A 17,458-nucleotide genomic window follows, 5' to 3' on the forward strand; every position below is an offset into this window, starting at 1 on the left:
TGGGGTGGGGTGGCCTCACCTCGAGCTCCGTGGGTGGGTTTGGGTGCCACAGGATAAAAAGGACATAAAACTATTAGAGAGTGCCCAAAGGAGGGCTACAAAGGCAGTGAAGGGCCTAGAGGGGAAGACGTATGAGGGGCGGCTGAGGGCCCTTGGTTTGTTCAGCCCAGAGCAGAGCAGGCCGAGGGGAGGCCTCATGGCGGCCTGCAGCTCCCTCACGAGGGGAGCGGAGGGGCAGGCGCTGAGCTGAGCTCTGCTCTCTGGGGACAGCGACAGGACCCGAGGGAACGGCATGGAGCTGGGACAGGGGAGGGTCAGGCTGGGGGTTAGGGAAAGGTTCTGCACCCAGAGGTGGTCGGGCACTGGGACAGGCTCCTCAGGGTTGTAGGCACGGCCCTGAGCCTGCTGGAGTTCAAGGAGAGTTTGGACACCGCTCTCAGACACATGGCCTGATTTTTGGGTGGTCCTGTGTGGAGCCACGAGTTGGAGTCGATGATCTTTGGGGGTCCCTTCCAACTCAGGATGTTCTATGATTCTATGATCTTCTTAAAGTTCAATAAACACTGGAAAAATAACAGTGGCAGCAGTATTTGTGTATGACCCATAATGCATGCAATATTGTAAAGAGAACGCTAATTTATGGTGCCGTGTAAAATGTCTTTCAGTTTCTTTAAGCACTCAGACATGCTGGTTGTGAGCACACTAGAGATGCTTACAACTAAATAGAAAAACATAATACCACCATTCAGTCTGAAAGAAATGACTTTATTTAGCCTTTTCAAAATGTTTAAGGTCACATTTTATTTTCACTGTTAAATATATCTGTTTTCAGAACTCAGTTGTTTTCTTTCCAAAGGCAAAACAAAATCAATTTGTTTGTCTTGGGGTTCTGGCTCTGTAAATATATTCAAACAACTGCTGTGGCAAACAGGGGCCAAAGCACGGGAGGGCAGATGAAGATCTGATTTATGAACCACATGCTTTCTGTTATTTTTTAAGTTCAAATTGGCACCTACAAAGGATTGTGTCCAGCAATGAAACACATTCATAAAGCCAAATTAAATTCCATTGCAAGTACAAAACTGTTTTCAAAACTGTGTTTCAAACTGAAAAGAGTGCCACAAGCGAAGAAAAATTACAAGCAGAAATCACGTATTGGAGCTAAATTACAAGTCCCTCCCCAAACACATTCCTTCAGACATTATTAAGCATCATACAACAAAAGCTTTGAAAAAGCATCAAACTAGTTACTTTATATCACTATACAGACTCTATGGCATGAGACTGCAATCTAATTAGTGGTGTGGCTTGCATCTATATAACTGAATTATCATGACTACTGTCTTTTATTATTAGTTCCCACTTCCAGAAAGGTAGAACATTATCTGCAGCATTGTTTTCATTTACGCTTATTGATACTGAATTTAATTATGTTTTTCTATCTCACAGTACTTAGGAAATTGGAAACTGCCTTCTCAAAATTAAAAATGTATTAGAGAAATTAATGATCAGTTTACTCATCAGTGAACTGTTCAGACTACATCTGTTTGGTCATTAAACAAAGCCAATCAGCCACAAGATACATGAAATTTCTATCAATGCATACATGTTAGGTGAATAAAGAAAATACGCTTACTGCTATTTTATATGTTGTCACATATACATGTGCATGTTTTAGAAGCAGCAAATTTGGGCCCCTTTAATCACAGGGACATCATCAACAGTGCCAAGGCCTTTACCTAGCAGCCACAGCAATAAAGACTAAAGGACCCAATTCAGCAAAGACAGGTATGAACTTTATGGAGGTGAGGAGTCCTCTGAGGTCAGTAGGACCAGCCAGGCATTCAGTGAAACACATCTAGGCAAGATAAGGGCTTGTGTGTGGACCACTTGAATTAATCAACAAATAACAGGGTTGTGAATCTTTATACACAGAGCACTTTCCACAGCTCCTGATCTCATGGTGGCTCTTGGCAACAGGACAGGTAAAGAAAAACAATTTTCCTCTGCAAGCTCAGACAACAGGAGGCCTTGAATTCAAGACCAAACTTCATGCTCATGAAAGATGGAAAACAAAAACAAACAAACAAACAAAAAAACCACCCAATTTTTTTAATCAGCACTCTCCATGTTGAACTCTACTGTCTCCATCAAATCTACCCAAGTTTTTCTTGTTTATTCTTGCAAGAAGAAATACATTTCAAGCTGACATGAATACAGATTCTCCCAAATTAGTGCTTTAAACACATGTGATTCAATGTATTGAAATATAACTTACATCTGATGAAGTTGATTCAAGGATAATTCCAAATCCTGAAACAGGGGTTTCTGAATTTAGGGGGGGTTCAACTGCTTGCAGATTTGATATTTCAGAGTTTGCTGACAGCTTCTTTTCATTCTCTGCAGTGCTGGTTTTCTTATTCATGGTAATTGGTTCAACAGTTTTGAGGGGTAGTTTTTTCTTTTTATTTCTCTTTCTTGATATTGTCGACTTTTGCGCACAAATCAGAGGAACAGGAGGCTGCTGTCTGTTTTGAGTTCCAACTGAATGAAAGAAAGTAATGAATTAAATTTATAGACAAAGAAACATGCATAACCACACAGACACACCATTAAACTACAGGCATACTGAACTCATCTTCTGGATAAATGGTACAGTTTTCAGTGCTGTTTGTGCATGTGGAACAGTTACATTTTATCACCTTTGCATAATTTTCCAATCTGTACAACGGGGATAATGACACTGAGCTCCACTATGAGGTATTTCAAGACACACTGATGAACAGTTTTAGGAAAATCAGGAATATGTGGCTCTTCCTCCTAGTGTCCACTGGATAGTTAGTGGCATAAAGGGCTCAAGCAATGATTAATTTGTATACTCTCGAATTACTGAGAATCTCATTGTCTTTGAGCATCTTTTCTTGATAAAATAACACAAGTGCTAATGCAATTACAGTTATTTTTCTGAATGTAGTCACCAAGTTAATTAGCTCAGCAAGAACATTTCAAGTACCATTATGTCAAGAATGAGTGAAAACACTATTCAATAGTTTAATTTCTATGAAAAAAACTAACCCCAAGTTGTATCAGTTTTTTTTTTCTCATACAGAAACTGACAGTTCATGTGTTATTTTTGAAACCCAAGAGACCGTATTTTATAATTATCGATATTTTGCATTTTCTAGTACCCACTGTCATTTGTATAAATTAACGCTCCAATCCTGAAGCCATATCAATGTGAGCCAGTTCTCCAGCAGAACGCTATGCAGATACAATGACTTGTATTAATACTTCATAAGATCAAGGGAAAAACAAACCAAAAACAACCTACTGAAGTGCTAGACGTCTATGTTTCACCACATGCGAATCAAACTCATTCAAGCTACAAGTGAACTACTAAGGGTTCTCACCTACAAAACTTGGGGAAAAAACAAACCTTGTGATACCGGTTATTAAATGATTTCTGTGGTATTTAATTTCTAGGACTTACAATGCTGTAATTTATAGTTTATCATTTAGACAGAAGAGTGTCTGAATACCAAAAGAAGTTAATACACTTTCACATACACATATCCATTTTACATTTTTTTCTTTTAGCAACAAAAATAACAAACTTTTTTTTTTTTCCTCTGAAAAACTATTTTTCTATGCATTCTAGAAACTATGGACTATTCCCTGGTCTTTTCATCAAGAGATTCACTAATTAACAAAGTTTTTATATTGTAAATACATAATAAATAAGAAAATCTCCTGCTACTGAGGAGCCAAGGAGCCAGCTCTTCTGGCATCAACTCCACAAGTAATTTTTAATCATTCATGTAATTTCAATAAAATCAGCACAACAGTGTAAAGAAATCCCTACCCCAGAAAATATTGTAAAACTGGGCCTTCATGTACTTTGTAAACTGACGACTTTTTGAAAATCATTTTCATTTGCATCAAGCGATATTACAAAACCTGCCTGATCCTCCCCTTAGCTCCCTAAAGCACTATACGCTGTGGATACAAGGAGTTTAGTCAGCCCTTCACTCCACCCATATTTCAGGTAATTACTCAACACTCTCTCTTCTTACAGAGTTGTTATCCAGCTACTGTAAGAAAAACCTCCATGGATCCACTCCCTATCATTCACAATGGATGGGGAACTCGGCTGAAAAACCTCCAGTGTCTCCAATTCCTCATTAGTATTAACACCACCATTTACAAAGCACAGAGGATGCAAGCTTCATGGCAGCCTACAATCATCTACCTTAACTCCCAGCTGCCAGTCTCGTTATCTTGCTGGCTCTAGTGCTCTTCTAGCTCTGCACTGTTCCCTTTCAGCTCCTAACCTAGCAGAAACCTAGCCCCCAGAGCCTTCCCCAGTGAACAGATTTCTGCTAGTTCAGCTAGTAAAAAAATAGCTTAGTACAGGAAACGGTAGACCAGTCTGAAGAAGGGTGGAGGCCACGACATGCAGCAGCTAGCTCAGTTTAGGCTATTGCAGAGCTGCAACTTGAAAGATCTTTGAATGAAGTGCTATCCAGTAACTTTAGGTTGCCTTCCAAATTTGTTTTGGTTTTGTTTATTTTTTTCCCTAAGATTAGTGGACTAGGTAAGAGCAGGCAAAGTAGCATTTTGCACCTCTGAACAAATAAACACAAACCAGGGTTAGTTGTGGTGTTAGTTGTGACACCTACTCATCTCCCACTAGAAGAGTATCTAACCACGTTATTATTTTTGTAATTCAGCTTCAAAAGATTCTTACAAGTTCACATCCCATGTTACAGAAAAAGTAAAATTTACATTTCCACAGAGCCTGTGAAAATTTGACTTTGAACAACGGGTCAAAAACCAACCAACCAGCCAACCAAAAATAAACAGTTCAGGTTGCCTGGGTTTTGCTGAATATCCAGATAGATTTCTGTCTTAACAGACTATGTTTCCTAATAAGAAGATGCTAGACATCGACACAGATGCATGGGACAAGTCTTTGTACCTGCTTGAATCTGCATTAATTTCCTCATGGTCTTGAGCTCTTGAAGAATAGCCTGTAGAGTCGACTGGCAATTGCACGTACAGCAGTTTGGTCCAATTGATGAATTCACCATTGGGATTTCTCCTGAAAGAGAGAGGAATGAAATACGTGAGAGGCGATATAACCCCTACAAACCCACACAAACACAGAATACCAGCGGGAATCTGAAACTATTATCACTACACCTGATCGTGAAATTAGATCCAAAGCAAGAGAGCAAATAATTTTCAACGCGGTCCCTTTTAAGAGGAAGAGGATGCTAAGTTTTATCCAATTACTAGCATGTGCAATTATATACAGTAAAGGATGCAATGTTACATGGGCTGGAGAAGACTGCTCAGAGCGTGAATACAATGCACTCCTCACAGCAGGGCTCTCTATTGTTAGGCTAGTTCATCTTGAATAACAATAGCACCAAACCTCATTATAAACATACTCACTTTATCACACACAAAAAAAGCCCATCTCCCAGAGCAGTCTTACAAAGAATGAAGACAGGCTGCGTAATAAAGGTTTATACTGCACATTAAATGAGGGCCTAAGAATTTTTAAACTGCTTGAATGTTACATGTGATTCTTTACCACATGAAGAATTGAGAATGAAAATAAAATCCTCTATTCAGAGAATGAGACATGCACACAAAAAAACCCAAACCAAAACAAAATGGAAATAAGAATAGAAAAAATTACCAGCAAGAAAAGCTTTCGGATTTGCTCCTCTGTTTGCTAGTGTGGAATTGTTTTCTATGGCATGTTTTCCAGCACTGTGACCTATGAGATGGGTTTTCCATAGTTTCTCCTTGAAGATTAACATAGTAGTTCAACAGATTACCCTTTTCTAGTAATTCTTACTACTGCTTAACTGAAGTTACATACTTTTCAAATGTTATTACTGCCTTGCCTTCCAAGAGTTTTGCACCGTAGGTCTTGAATTAGGCTGTAACAGTGGAGAGTTTTCCAGTTTTACCTGAACAGTTACATCCTGTGTTTCAGTTCAGAATAACTGTATCCCTGGCTTTAACATTGCTAACAACAAATTCAGAATTCAACAAAACACCTAGCAGTGTCTGCTTGCAACGGAGGCCAGATGGAATGCACCTCCCTTCGTTTCGGAATGTGCTCAGCGTCATTTAAATTGATGGCTATTTTACTGCTCATCAAAGCATGCAAGAGGAGGGATGATCATTTGATGAAGATATATACAAATGGATCTAACAAAAATCATCTCACTTGGTGTCACATATGGTGGACTTCAGAGAGTGTATTTCCCTTTTTCTTCCATATCCTGACAGTTATCAGGTGCCCTTTTATCATTACTTAGCTAAAGTGACCATAAGCAACTCATTTAATCTTCACTCACAAATCCTTCCATTTTTCATTATTACTTTTGCTTTCCTCTGAAGCCAAACTGGTTTATTAATACCTTTCTAGGTTTTGGTTCGCATTCTTTTCATCAGGGCTCCACTGATGTCAGACCCACGCACATCCTCTGACTTCAATCCTCATTTTCAATGGCTGAAAATCTGACCAGCACTAGGCTGATCCCACCCTTTCTTAGTTCTTCCAATGTGCCCCTCATTCCTCAAAACTCCCTTCCCAGGTACTGGCTCCTTGTCTCATTCAGTCTGTCAGACCTTATGTGGCATCTGTCAGCCTTAAGAAAGCTGGTGCTTTTTTCTCCCAGAGCTAAGTTACTTCCAAAGCTAACCTGATGTGTCACTTAAAGGTTGCTCGTGTCTTCTGGGTACCACTTTCCTCCTTTCCTAGTGTATTTTGATTGTCCCCGCTACTGCAAATTCAGTAATCCACGGACAACAAATCCATGGACAACAACTGTTCACACTGCATTAGGATAAATGGAGTTTAAGAACCTCTGAGAATCTAATAAATGTGAACGTAATAGTTCCACAGGCTTTTCTTCTTCAAGGTTACAGCTGTAACTATAACAATTTCTAAAAGTAAAAAGCAATCTGGAAAACAGGCTGAGAGTCTCATATTAAAACAAAACCAGATTACTGACTCAGCACAACCCTGCCTAGTTTGAAATCATCCTTCCTTTGTACCCTGTCTATTCACACTAAAAGCTCCTTGGGGCATGGATAGGATTTTATATTTTCAATGGTCCATAACATGTTTAGCCCATTGTAACAAGTACATATGAAAAAAAATATGTTATCTTTGGCTTTGCAGGTTACTCAGAATCCCTGAACTTGGCTCCACCAACATCTTTCACCTATTCGTTAAAGCAGACTTTTAAAGCAGATGTGAGGTTCGCGATTACTTTCAAATTTAACAGCACCAGCACAACTCTGTACTTTTCAGCAAGACAAGCAGGTACTGCAGAAAGGGAGTATCTGTTTCCCAGAAACATGGAGTCCCAGAAAATTAGGAGATTTTTATTAATAAGAGAAATACATAGCAAGGAAAAACTTGTTATCCCTTCCTCCAGGCTTCTCCGGTGCTTCCTCTCTTCTCTGCTGAGACTACCAGGTTCCTTAGGATAAGTAAGTTCCTTGGGACATGGCCCATCCTCCCTCCTCAAAATCCCGTACTTTAGCCGGCCTCTGGAAATAATATCTGAAAAGACTACAGTGGAAGACAGGGCTGGTGGCTTTTGTTGTCTTCTTAACAAAGACTCTACGTTGTGCTGAATTACATGTAAAAATTGGACAAAGCAAATTCTATCAGTAAATACCTGTCCGTCTTCCTTGTTGCAATATAATACATCCCTGATGAAAGCACGCAGGCACTCAGGCTCCTGATGGAAAACCAAAGGGTCTATTTTCCCATTGAGGCATGGGGGATTTACATTATAATCCCCATTAGCATTGATAGAAATTACCCATGTAAATCTACCATAGGTACTGGAAATGGGAAAAAGAGACCACCAATATTTCAAATCAAAGCAGGGTTCTACTGACTTCATACATATTCATGAGGGTTTTTTATTTTATTTCTATCCTCACTCTTCTGATCAGTTACTGTTTTGTAAGAAACATCTTATAGAGTGTTCTCAGTCATTGTTCCAAGCACTATCTTTATCATTTTTAGAGGACAAAAGCAACCCTTTTCAACTTGTTATAAATCAATTTTTAATTTTAAAAAGAGAACAGACTTTTTATTTTTATGAAGGAGTCTTTAAAGAGCCATCTCCCTCTCTTTTTGGAAGCTAGCCAGCATGTGAATTTGATACTAGCTTGTATGACTGAGGGAAGACACAAATACATTACACAAACACACTGCTTCCCCTGTGTGAGCCGCGAGTAGCCCAGGACAGCGGTCCTTGCAGCTGGATCTGCTGAGAGTAAATTCAATTGGGGTAAAATTACTGCACAAGTTTACATTTGGAAAGCATGCAAGTGAAATCCATTGCAAACAATCTTGGTGTAAGCAAACAATAAAAAGAAATCCAGCTGCTGCATCGCTACTGGATTTCCTACAGAACTCAAGAAATTAAACTCCAATATTTTCGTCAGATGCTGAGTTTGTTGATTCGAGTTGGATAGGCATGCTTATCACGGCTTATGGCTCCAAGAGGGGGCCACTAAAATCAAAAATCCACTAAAATCAGTGGGTCACAGATGCCTATCTGACACCCTGGCTTGTAGAATTGCCACCTTAAATCCAGCTTGGAAGGAATCACTTTGCTTTTCACGTATGTTCCTCTTCTTCCCTCTGTTGCAGCAATGTCTAGTCTCTCCTCGTTACTCCTTTTCTCCTTGTCCATCTTTGCCAATACCTTTTTTCCACACCTGCCTTCTACATACCAACATCTATTAAACATCCATTCCAGCCTTCCTTTGAACTACCCTTACTTGAAGGATACCTGGGCAGTTTCTGGACTCAAACTGCCAGCTATAGGAGCCCGGACATCTCCCAGTCATGACCTAAGCCTGACAGCCCTAAATAATAGTCTTACTTCCTATCTGAGCAGTTTTGCTCATGACTTTAAACACCATGGTAAGTAAATTTCAAGAAGCAGTGTCTCCACTGATGTTCTGCTCAGCATTAGTAGTACCAGCTTCAAAGGACTTTGTCCACCCTTTAAATAACGTAAAATACTGAACTACATACTTGGTTCCCAATGCAAGGGATGGAGGGAATTAGGAACTTTAGAATAGCTGCCCAAAAGAGCTGTGTGCTAGCTGAGTAGAAGCTTCAGAGCTTGCCTGCAGCCCAGAAATGCCTCAGCAGCTTTCTTTTTGTAGAGACTGGGCACGAGAGCCCCAGCAGCGGGACTGCCCAGCAGGATCCAGAACACCCTGCTGCGGGCAGACACCCAGCACCTTGCCCTCAAACAACTGGGCAGGTTGCTTTGCAAAGGTGACCAGAGGAGAGGGCCCACACCCAGCTTTATGTAATAGCCTGAAGATTGCATTCCTTTCTGCAGCAGAGCAGCTGCGAAGGGAGGGGTGGAAGGTGCCTCCACCCAGGCTCCCTTGGTGCACTTCCGAGAGATGGGAGATTTGGGCACCCATCCTGCTGAGCTGGGGAGCTTGACTCAGCCCAAGCTGACTGTCTCAGAGACCTTTCTAACCTGTACAACATCATAAGTCAGAGAAAAATCTTTCCTCCTGTGAAAAGCTAAAAAGCTGACATTTTCTTGCAGATGGGGCCAAATCCTGTCGACATGGTTTAGCTCACCTGCTGAATCAGACCCCTAAGGGGATATAGGTGCTGCTCCACCTACTTGCTGGATCCGGGAACTAGGCACCTAAGCTGTGCAGGCTCGGGCACTCCTGTGCATGCTGAGAACTGTCCCTGCAGGTGCCCAGGGACTCTCAGGCCAAAGAGGGAGATGTGTAATGAAATTCAGGTCCTGCCACACTTAGAGGGCTGCTACGGTGGGATTTTGGGAGTGCAGTTTGAATGCAAAATCCAAGCAACTGTTTGCTTTCCCCTCTCCCCTGGATCTGCTTCTAAGTTACTGTGCATCTTTAAAATAAACACCACTGTTTAATACGTATTATAAAGCAAACCAACCTAGCATGGCTTACTGCAACGTCTTTCTCCATGTCAGCCACTACATCTGTGTGAATCATTATCTATACAGAGAAACAGTCGACCCTGTGAATTCTAAGACTGCATGCCTTTTAGCGCGGGGATATTAATTCCTAAAGGACGGGACTAAGAATAATAACAATATATTTTGTGTGTGTGTGTGTGTGTGTTACAAGCAACGAGAACGTGTGCCTCTAGATAAGGACTCACAACAGATGCCCCTCTATGGGAAGCACGAATATCTTCAGAACCAACTGGAAATTGAAAATTGATAGTGTTTTCAGATTCAATCTGACATTTTTTTTTTTATTTTCTAGATGTTCAAACCTCAATATGAAAACTTTTCTACGCGTAGGGCTTAATATCAGGAGGAAAAACCTTAATTTCCTTTCCTTTTCTTAAGGAAGTCCTTCAAGAATTTGGTAGTAAAACCTTCTTTCTCTGGGAGTGAAAACTAAGAGAAATGCATTTAAAAGGCTCAACCCCATCTACTTTTCTCTGTCAGATCAAGATAGACCACAGTATGTGCTGTTCATAGGTAGACTCCATCCTCTCTCTTCTCCAGTGGTCCTAATCAGAATAAAACCCTAGGGCTCCAATGGGATTTTGTACCTGAAGTTCAGTGGCCAGTTATAAGCCTGATTCCATCGCCTCATGAAACTCAGTAGAATCCTGCTCCACGAGTGGTGTCACAACTGTACTACATTACTCATTGCAAAGAGGAGTGGTACCAGTTGACATTTAATTAGCTATGAATTTAATAACAATGGCAAAAGCTGTTTTACTAAGTACTGTAAAGGAATTAAGCCTATATAACAGAATTGAGTAATTCTTGTCCTATCACCAGGAATCCATTTTAAAAGCTAAGACAGATGGTAGCAGAATGCACTGTGCCCACTTTCGCACCTTTTCAAAGTGATAACTATGTGCTCATTTTGTAGACTCTGAACTATAACTGATTTCAGTGCAGCGGTACAATAAATCATCAGAACAAAGGCAGATATTCAGTACAGTACAAGGAAAAAAAGAAAAAAAAGCACTATTTTCAATATCTAATGTAGATCATACCATTGGATGTCACAGCTCGCGTTTGATTTTGGAACGTTTTGGATCGAGTTCCGTATTGCCCTGAAAAATGGCTGGCTTGGGGGGATAATTCGTTCCATGCACCGCTCTGGGAAGGATGAAGGCTTGCTTGGGACTCTGCAGGGGGATTCAGGCGCTGGGCCCAGGCTAAGTCTAAATCCTGGGGCTCCTCCTTCAGTTTTTCTCCTTCTTTGCCAACTCGCTGATAGATTCTTCCAGTGCTGTCATTCAGTAATCTTCTCATCCCTGTAATTTGTTTTTTAATTTCCCGGCTTTCATCTCCTAATGAAAACAGAGCCACAGTTATCACTGTAAATTAGCAAAAACGGTAATGGGTTGAGATTAGTGATTTTAGATGCCAATAAGAGTTCCTAGCTGTTGGAGGACACAAATAAATAAATAAAAGAGAGAAAGAAAAGACACGGATGAGCAGTAGTTGGTACACACTAGGCTATGCTTTAACACAGTTGAAGCTGAGGCCTCACATGGTTAAAAGACCTGCTGAACTTGGCTTTCCTGATGCCCTTTCTAAGGCTTTGATGAGCAAGATTATTTCTCTCCAGAAGGAAATAATAATAGCTAGAGCAGTTGCAAATAATCTGTCCTTTTAAGAGACTGATCCTATTCAGGCATTGACATCAGCGGATATTTTCCGAGGATAGCCTAAGGAAGCAGACCTTTGTAGAGCAGTTTGCTGTACGCTTAAGGACAGATTTTATAAATAAAATAATAATAATCAAAAACAACACAAAAAACACCACACCCTAACACAGAGTAACACTGCATCTATTGATTTTAATAAACAGGATCAGTTCCTCACTCCACAGAATTTAGTAATGCTGGATTATACGGGAATAAATTAAAAAGCAGCTAATACATGTCTAACCGTACATAGCCTAACTGCTGGGTGTCTTAAAGTGTAGATTAGGAAAACAAAGTGAAAATACATACAAGAAAAATGCGACCGTTTCAAATAAATCCAGGACATTTAAATAATAACAATTACATACTTTAATGCTCCTGGCACCGTTTAAGTATTAATTTTATGTACGAAACTGCTGATTGCACACTGAATATATATGTTTTGGGCAGATAGTAGCTATTTTGCTCGTTAAAGCATAAATTACACTTCACTAGTAATAAGGCCGTGTTCATAACCACTTCTGCAATAAGAAGCTTCTGTTTTATTTTTTTTTACTGGTAATAGAAAAATCAAACACCCTAAGCAAACAGAATAACAAAGATCAAGAAACTGATGAATTGTCCCTTTATAGTATACTTAATACAGTAATAATTGGGATGCTGAATTCAATTTACATTCCCACTTCCCAAAGCAAACTTATTTTTGGAAAAGCAGGAACAGAGAAGAAATTTTAGAACAAAAATAAACAAAAAAACCCTCTCCAAAACGTAGCGTGCACTGGCTCTGGTTCAACAAGGTATTCCAAAGTGTGCTAATGCCAGGCAAGTAAACCGTGTTATCAATTCAACAGCACCATTCTTAGGTACGTGCTCGGATAGCTGCCTAAACCAGGGAGTTAAAAAAGCAGCAGCACCCTCCCCAGCACCTGGCACGAGCCCAGCTCCACGTGCCTGGGACACCGGCAAGCCCAAAGCACCCAGGGACACTCAGGATGTGACCAGGGAGCAGTGCAGAGATGAGCTGAGTGATCAGACCAAGCCTGGGCTGAACCCCAGAGCATTTCCAGCCCACTCCAACCAGGAAAACTGGTGCTTTGCAAGAAAGCTTCCAGTCCCAACTCCGAAACCACTCGCCAGCCCCGTGCAAAGGGCCGTAACGGCATCTTCGCTCCAGCCAAAGCGTCGAGGAAAGCCATCTGCAAGGAAGTTCTACATTACATTTCATTCTGCTGTTTTGTCTACAGATTTATAGGCGCGCGGGTAATTTAATTAACAAATTACGCTCCCTGGACCCAAGCCAGCCAGGGGCTGACTGTTTGCAGTTCCCAGCCTTGATGGGAACGGAGAGGCCCCCGAGTACCGCGGGACTGCGGTTATCGAGGCGCTCAGATCTGGGCGCTGAAGGCTGCCTTTCTTGCCCACATCTCAGCTCCCAACACTTCGGATCCCTTCCCATCGCACCATTTAGCAAGCACGTAGTGCTCTCGGAGCTTTACGTTACCCACTCATGTCAGTGTTTAATAGCAAAATGCACCTAAATAACAAAAAAGCTTCCCACCCACCTCCTCCTATCGGGCTTACTGACTGCATGCTGGTCAGGTGACACACTGTTTGAAAGATTAAATTTCCCTTACCCAATTACATCAAATATTAATGTTAATTGAGCTTATTCAGCCCTGATTCTGGTTGCATGTTCCTTTTTATAGAGGTCTTCCTATATAATGATGTGAGCATGCTTACCTCCAAAGAGAAAAATCCCTACATTTATACCACAACACACCCCGAAATTTCAGCAACTCCTACCTAAGTATATCTTTGCGTTTACCTAGATCCTTACTTAAAATGGGGAGATTTCCCATTTAGGAACTTTTTTTCTCCCCCAACCAAATGTTCTCTTTGGAAGGAAGGTCCTTGACAACACGCCCTGAAGATTAGGTCAAGCCTACAGTGTGTGAGTCTACAACAGCTCACCCACCCACCCACCCCAGTTATGATGTTTCCATCTTTTTATGGCTTGTAATTTGTGACTGCCCAGCTACAGTCTTCCCAACCCAGGTGGATGTTGCACCGCCTGCCTGGATGTGTGGGCTGTTGCAGGAACAGATTTAACTTCTGGCTCCCTGGTTCTGTCATCTGGCTATTAGCTCTAGAGCCCAACGACAGCGTTCTGCTATCAGCTATTCCACTGCTGTTGATCTTCAAATATAATAATCATGTGATTTAAAAACTTTAAAAAAATATATGGGTAACAGCTCAAGCTACCATGTCCTATGGAAGAGCCATCCTTCCTTTTCAAATGCTGAATGGGATAATAAAGAAAAAAGAAGTTTGCTGCTGCGTTACTTGTCTGTGATAAGCCTCCTGAGAGGCTCCTTAGCTGCCGACTGGGAGGAGCAGTGTTTGCAACACGCATCCCAGCCCATCTGCCAGGATTCAGCCTCTTTTCTCCTCTTCTAGGCTTCCGAAGCACCGCTGCTGCGTGCAGCCCTTCCCTGGAAGCCCTTCCCTGTGGGTACGTACCCGGGGAGGTGGGAGTGCCTCCGTCAGCAGCCTGCAGCCCCAGGTTCTGCCTCTCAGATTGCCCGTGTAATCCCTTTGGTTTTATTTCAAACCACTGAATTCACTTGCAAATTACTGTTCAAAACAGATCGGCATGGCAAATTACAGCCCTGTTCAGGAGCTTGCATGTGAAAATAAGAGTGGTAGCAGAAATGTATTAGCAATGTTTTTAATAACTGTTATAGTAATTTCTATGATGGCCCCTTATATATAATTTTTTTTTCCACATGGCTTGGCTGTAATCTTAGAGAACAACAAAGGACAAAACAAAACCTTTTCATAAACTCTACACCAAATATTCATAAAAAGTGATTTCCCCCCAAATCACTCTCAATCTCCTTCCCTACTGCAAGTACGCGCACAGTGTTAAAACGTACCGCTTTGAAAGACGGAAGAATGCCAAAAAATTTATGTTTTAGATCTGTGCATCTGAAATGTCCTACTAGGAACTGGCATCGACATGCTAAGCGTGCCACTGGCCGAAGTAACAGAACTGTTAGCAATTTTAGCTAATAAAATATCATTGATAATTCATTAATTCTCTGCCTCTGGATGCTTGAGCATTTTTTCCCTGTTATGCTTATTGAACTTCATATAAATATGGCTCGCTGCCTACAAACAGGTTATTAGACTTTTCCAAATAATTTGTCAAACACTATCACAGCGCTACAAAGAGCGATAAAGCGACACGCGGCCATACCCATTCGTTAAAACATTAATTACATATTTGGGTGCCACTTCTCTTATACTGCAATGTAATTAATGCATATCTTTCAGAGTGTATATATGAATGAGTTAAGGTTGGATAATGGACTGTATAATGTTTTTCTTTCCCCTTTTGACTTATGTAAACGAGTAACTGCAATGTTCTCTTGGCCTGATATTTTGCAATTAATTTCATTATTTTTAGCATTTATGGGAAATATTTTGGGAAGTATTCGTAGCTGACTTTTAATAAAGTCAGATTTTCTATGAATTAGTGTCTCGTTCTGTGTTCTGTTTTGGCAGATAAAACTCCTAAGGAAATTTTCTCTTCTTGGCTATATAAAGAAGACTTTTACCTCTATCACAAGACTTTTACCTCTATCAGGCTGCCTACTGCAAGACCTTTGTATCTCAGATTTCTGCCTTTGTGTCAAACTAGGCTGAAATTGGTGAATGACTTCAGAAATTAGTAAGACTGTAGGAAGAGCAGCAATAGACACCCAGACAAACACACACGAGGTGACAGCATCACTCTGGTTTGTAAGGCAGCAAGGCTGCAGAGGCAAGGAGAAAGTAGAAGTCGACGCATGGCTTCAAGCTTCGAGGGCTCAGAAGAAATTGCGACAGAGCACGCAGGTTATATAATCAAACTTATTAAATGCCAGTTTATTAGACACCACTTGTATGGTGCTCTTCCTGGAACGAGGCCAGCAAAAGTCAGCTGCCCGTGTTTGAAGAACTTGTAAGGGCTAATTCAGCGTACTGCAGGGAACCGGGGAGGTGCACGCATGCATGGCATGAACCTTCAGTGCACAGTCAGGCTGAACTGACCAGAACAGCCCTTTGAACATTACGTGGTACTCCAGAAAAGAACAACAGTTAGCCTAGAAGGGAGTTAGGCAACCCTCCTCAGCAAAAACTATACCTACATCATGCCCTAACTTTCAAAAACTCACAAACTCAGCTATTTTTGCCACTAAACTCGTACTGTTCAGGGCTCCTGAAAATTGAAAATTGTAAGGTCCAGTGTCAAGAAAATAGAGGAGCCATGTGCCTCATTCCTTATCAGATCAAAGGTTTCCTAAACCGAATGGAAAGTTGTTGTGACTGCTCCGTGGATAATTTGAATTGAGCAACTGTGTAGCTAAACTGATTGGATAAGCACACATTTCTCAAACAAGTGATCCCCAGCCTTTGCTGGCATGTAAGAACCTACACTGAACAAGTAACACAGGCAACAACACGCTTTGCAAATTAAAAGCTTCAAAGCCAAGTCAATGGGGAGAGCAGCGGTCACGAACAATGTCAGAGGGTCACACAAGCACCATGAGTTATGAGCCTGGGACTTTTACTACCCCTAGCAAATACATAGGGATATTGAAGCCGTCTTAGGTGAGGCATCTTACCAGTGCTCTAAAACGATGTTTGAAAGCACTTACCATTCCTCACGTCACCACACAAAGCACCAAAATTAGACCTTCTGAGTCAGCACCCTCAGGTTAGCTGGTCTCAGCCCCTACTCCAAAACTTAGCACGGAAGCCCACGGGTTGATCGATCCCCCTGCCTGCTGCAAGACCCAGGAAGTTAACAAACATCACAAACATACGAGCAAAGCAACCTGCAGAACCAAAGCCAGGGGACCTGGGGACCACTGCGAATCTGGAGGGCTGTTTCCTTGGAAGATGAATCAGACGGGGTGGCCCAACCGCTGCCACAACAACAAAATAACTCTTCTGAAGAGCCTGGTAAAACAGTTTCAAAAACACCCAGTAGGATCAGATACTGAAGCTACAGACTACACGCCACACTGAATCAACTAAATCACTCAGGAAACTGCAAGCGAGCAACTGTTTTTACATTTATATACTAACAGGGTCACACCATTTAAAAAAAAAAAGAAGTGCAGCAATGTCTTCTTGGAAATACCCCACATCAAGATCATGCTTCAGGCCCACAAGGGAAATGCTCGACAAAGTTATTTTACGTATCTGTGTTCTCAAATGATCTTTTTTGCAGTCTTAATAATAGAAGCTCTTACTGCAACAACCATACTTGGGATGTAATGCTATTAAAAGCACCAAGTAACTTCACAGACTTGCGTTAAGTCAACTTTTTCCTCTATGAATAAATTGCAAAGGGTATTATTTCTGGGACAGAATAAATTCTTGGAATTAGTGAGTAACTTATGCATCATTCCCCCGCTCCAAGAACACATTATTTATTTTATCATGACACGCTAACGTTATTAATCTGCTGCCTTCCATTTCAACAGCGTGAACTGCTGTAAAACGCACAGACACCTGCATTACAGTACATTTCAGCTCCCCTTTATATCAGTCATAAACATCTCTGTTTTGGACATCTCTTCAAAACAAATGCTCCAAGCACACTGCGCGCAGCATTCGATTTTATGAAACTATAAAAGTTCTTCACTGTTAATTACACAG

The 17,458-nt window shown here is 41.2% G+C and overlaps 1 protein-coding gene across 2 annotated transcripts in view; it reads right to left on the bottom strand.

Annotated features, from left to right (window-relative positions):
- The window catches only part of BEND7 (BEN domain containing 7), a 46,310-nt gene that overhangs the window by 20,920 nt on the left and 7,932 nt on the right, over positions 1 to 17,458 (bottom strand). For both annotated transcript variants that reach the window (XM_035337526.1, XM_035337519.1), the window contains exons 3-5: positions 11,087 to 11,386; positions 4,979 to 5,101; positions 2,279 to 2,544 (exon numbers count right to left, since the gene is read on the bottom strand). In XM_035337526.1, coding sequence (XP_035193417.1) covers positions 2,279 to 2,544; positions 4,979 to 5,101; positions 11,087 to 11,386 — 689 coding nt within the window. The remainder of the gene's footprint in view (positions 1 to 2,278; positions 2,545 to 4,978; positions 5,102 to 11,086; positions 11,387 to 17,458) is intronic.

Source organism: Oxyura jamaicensis, chromosome 1 (genome assembly GCF_011077185.1).
Source record: "Oxyura jamaicensis isolate SHBP4307 breed ruddy duck chromosome 1, BPBGC_Ojam_1.0, whole genome shotgun sequence".
Taxonomy (NCBI): Eukaryota; Metazoa; Chordata; class Aves; order Anseriformes; family Anatidae; genus Oxyura; species Oxyura jamaicensis.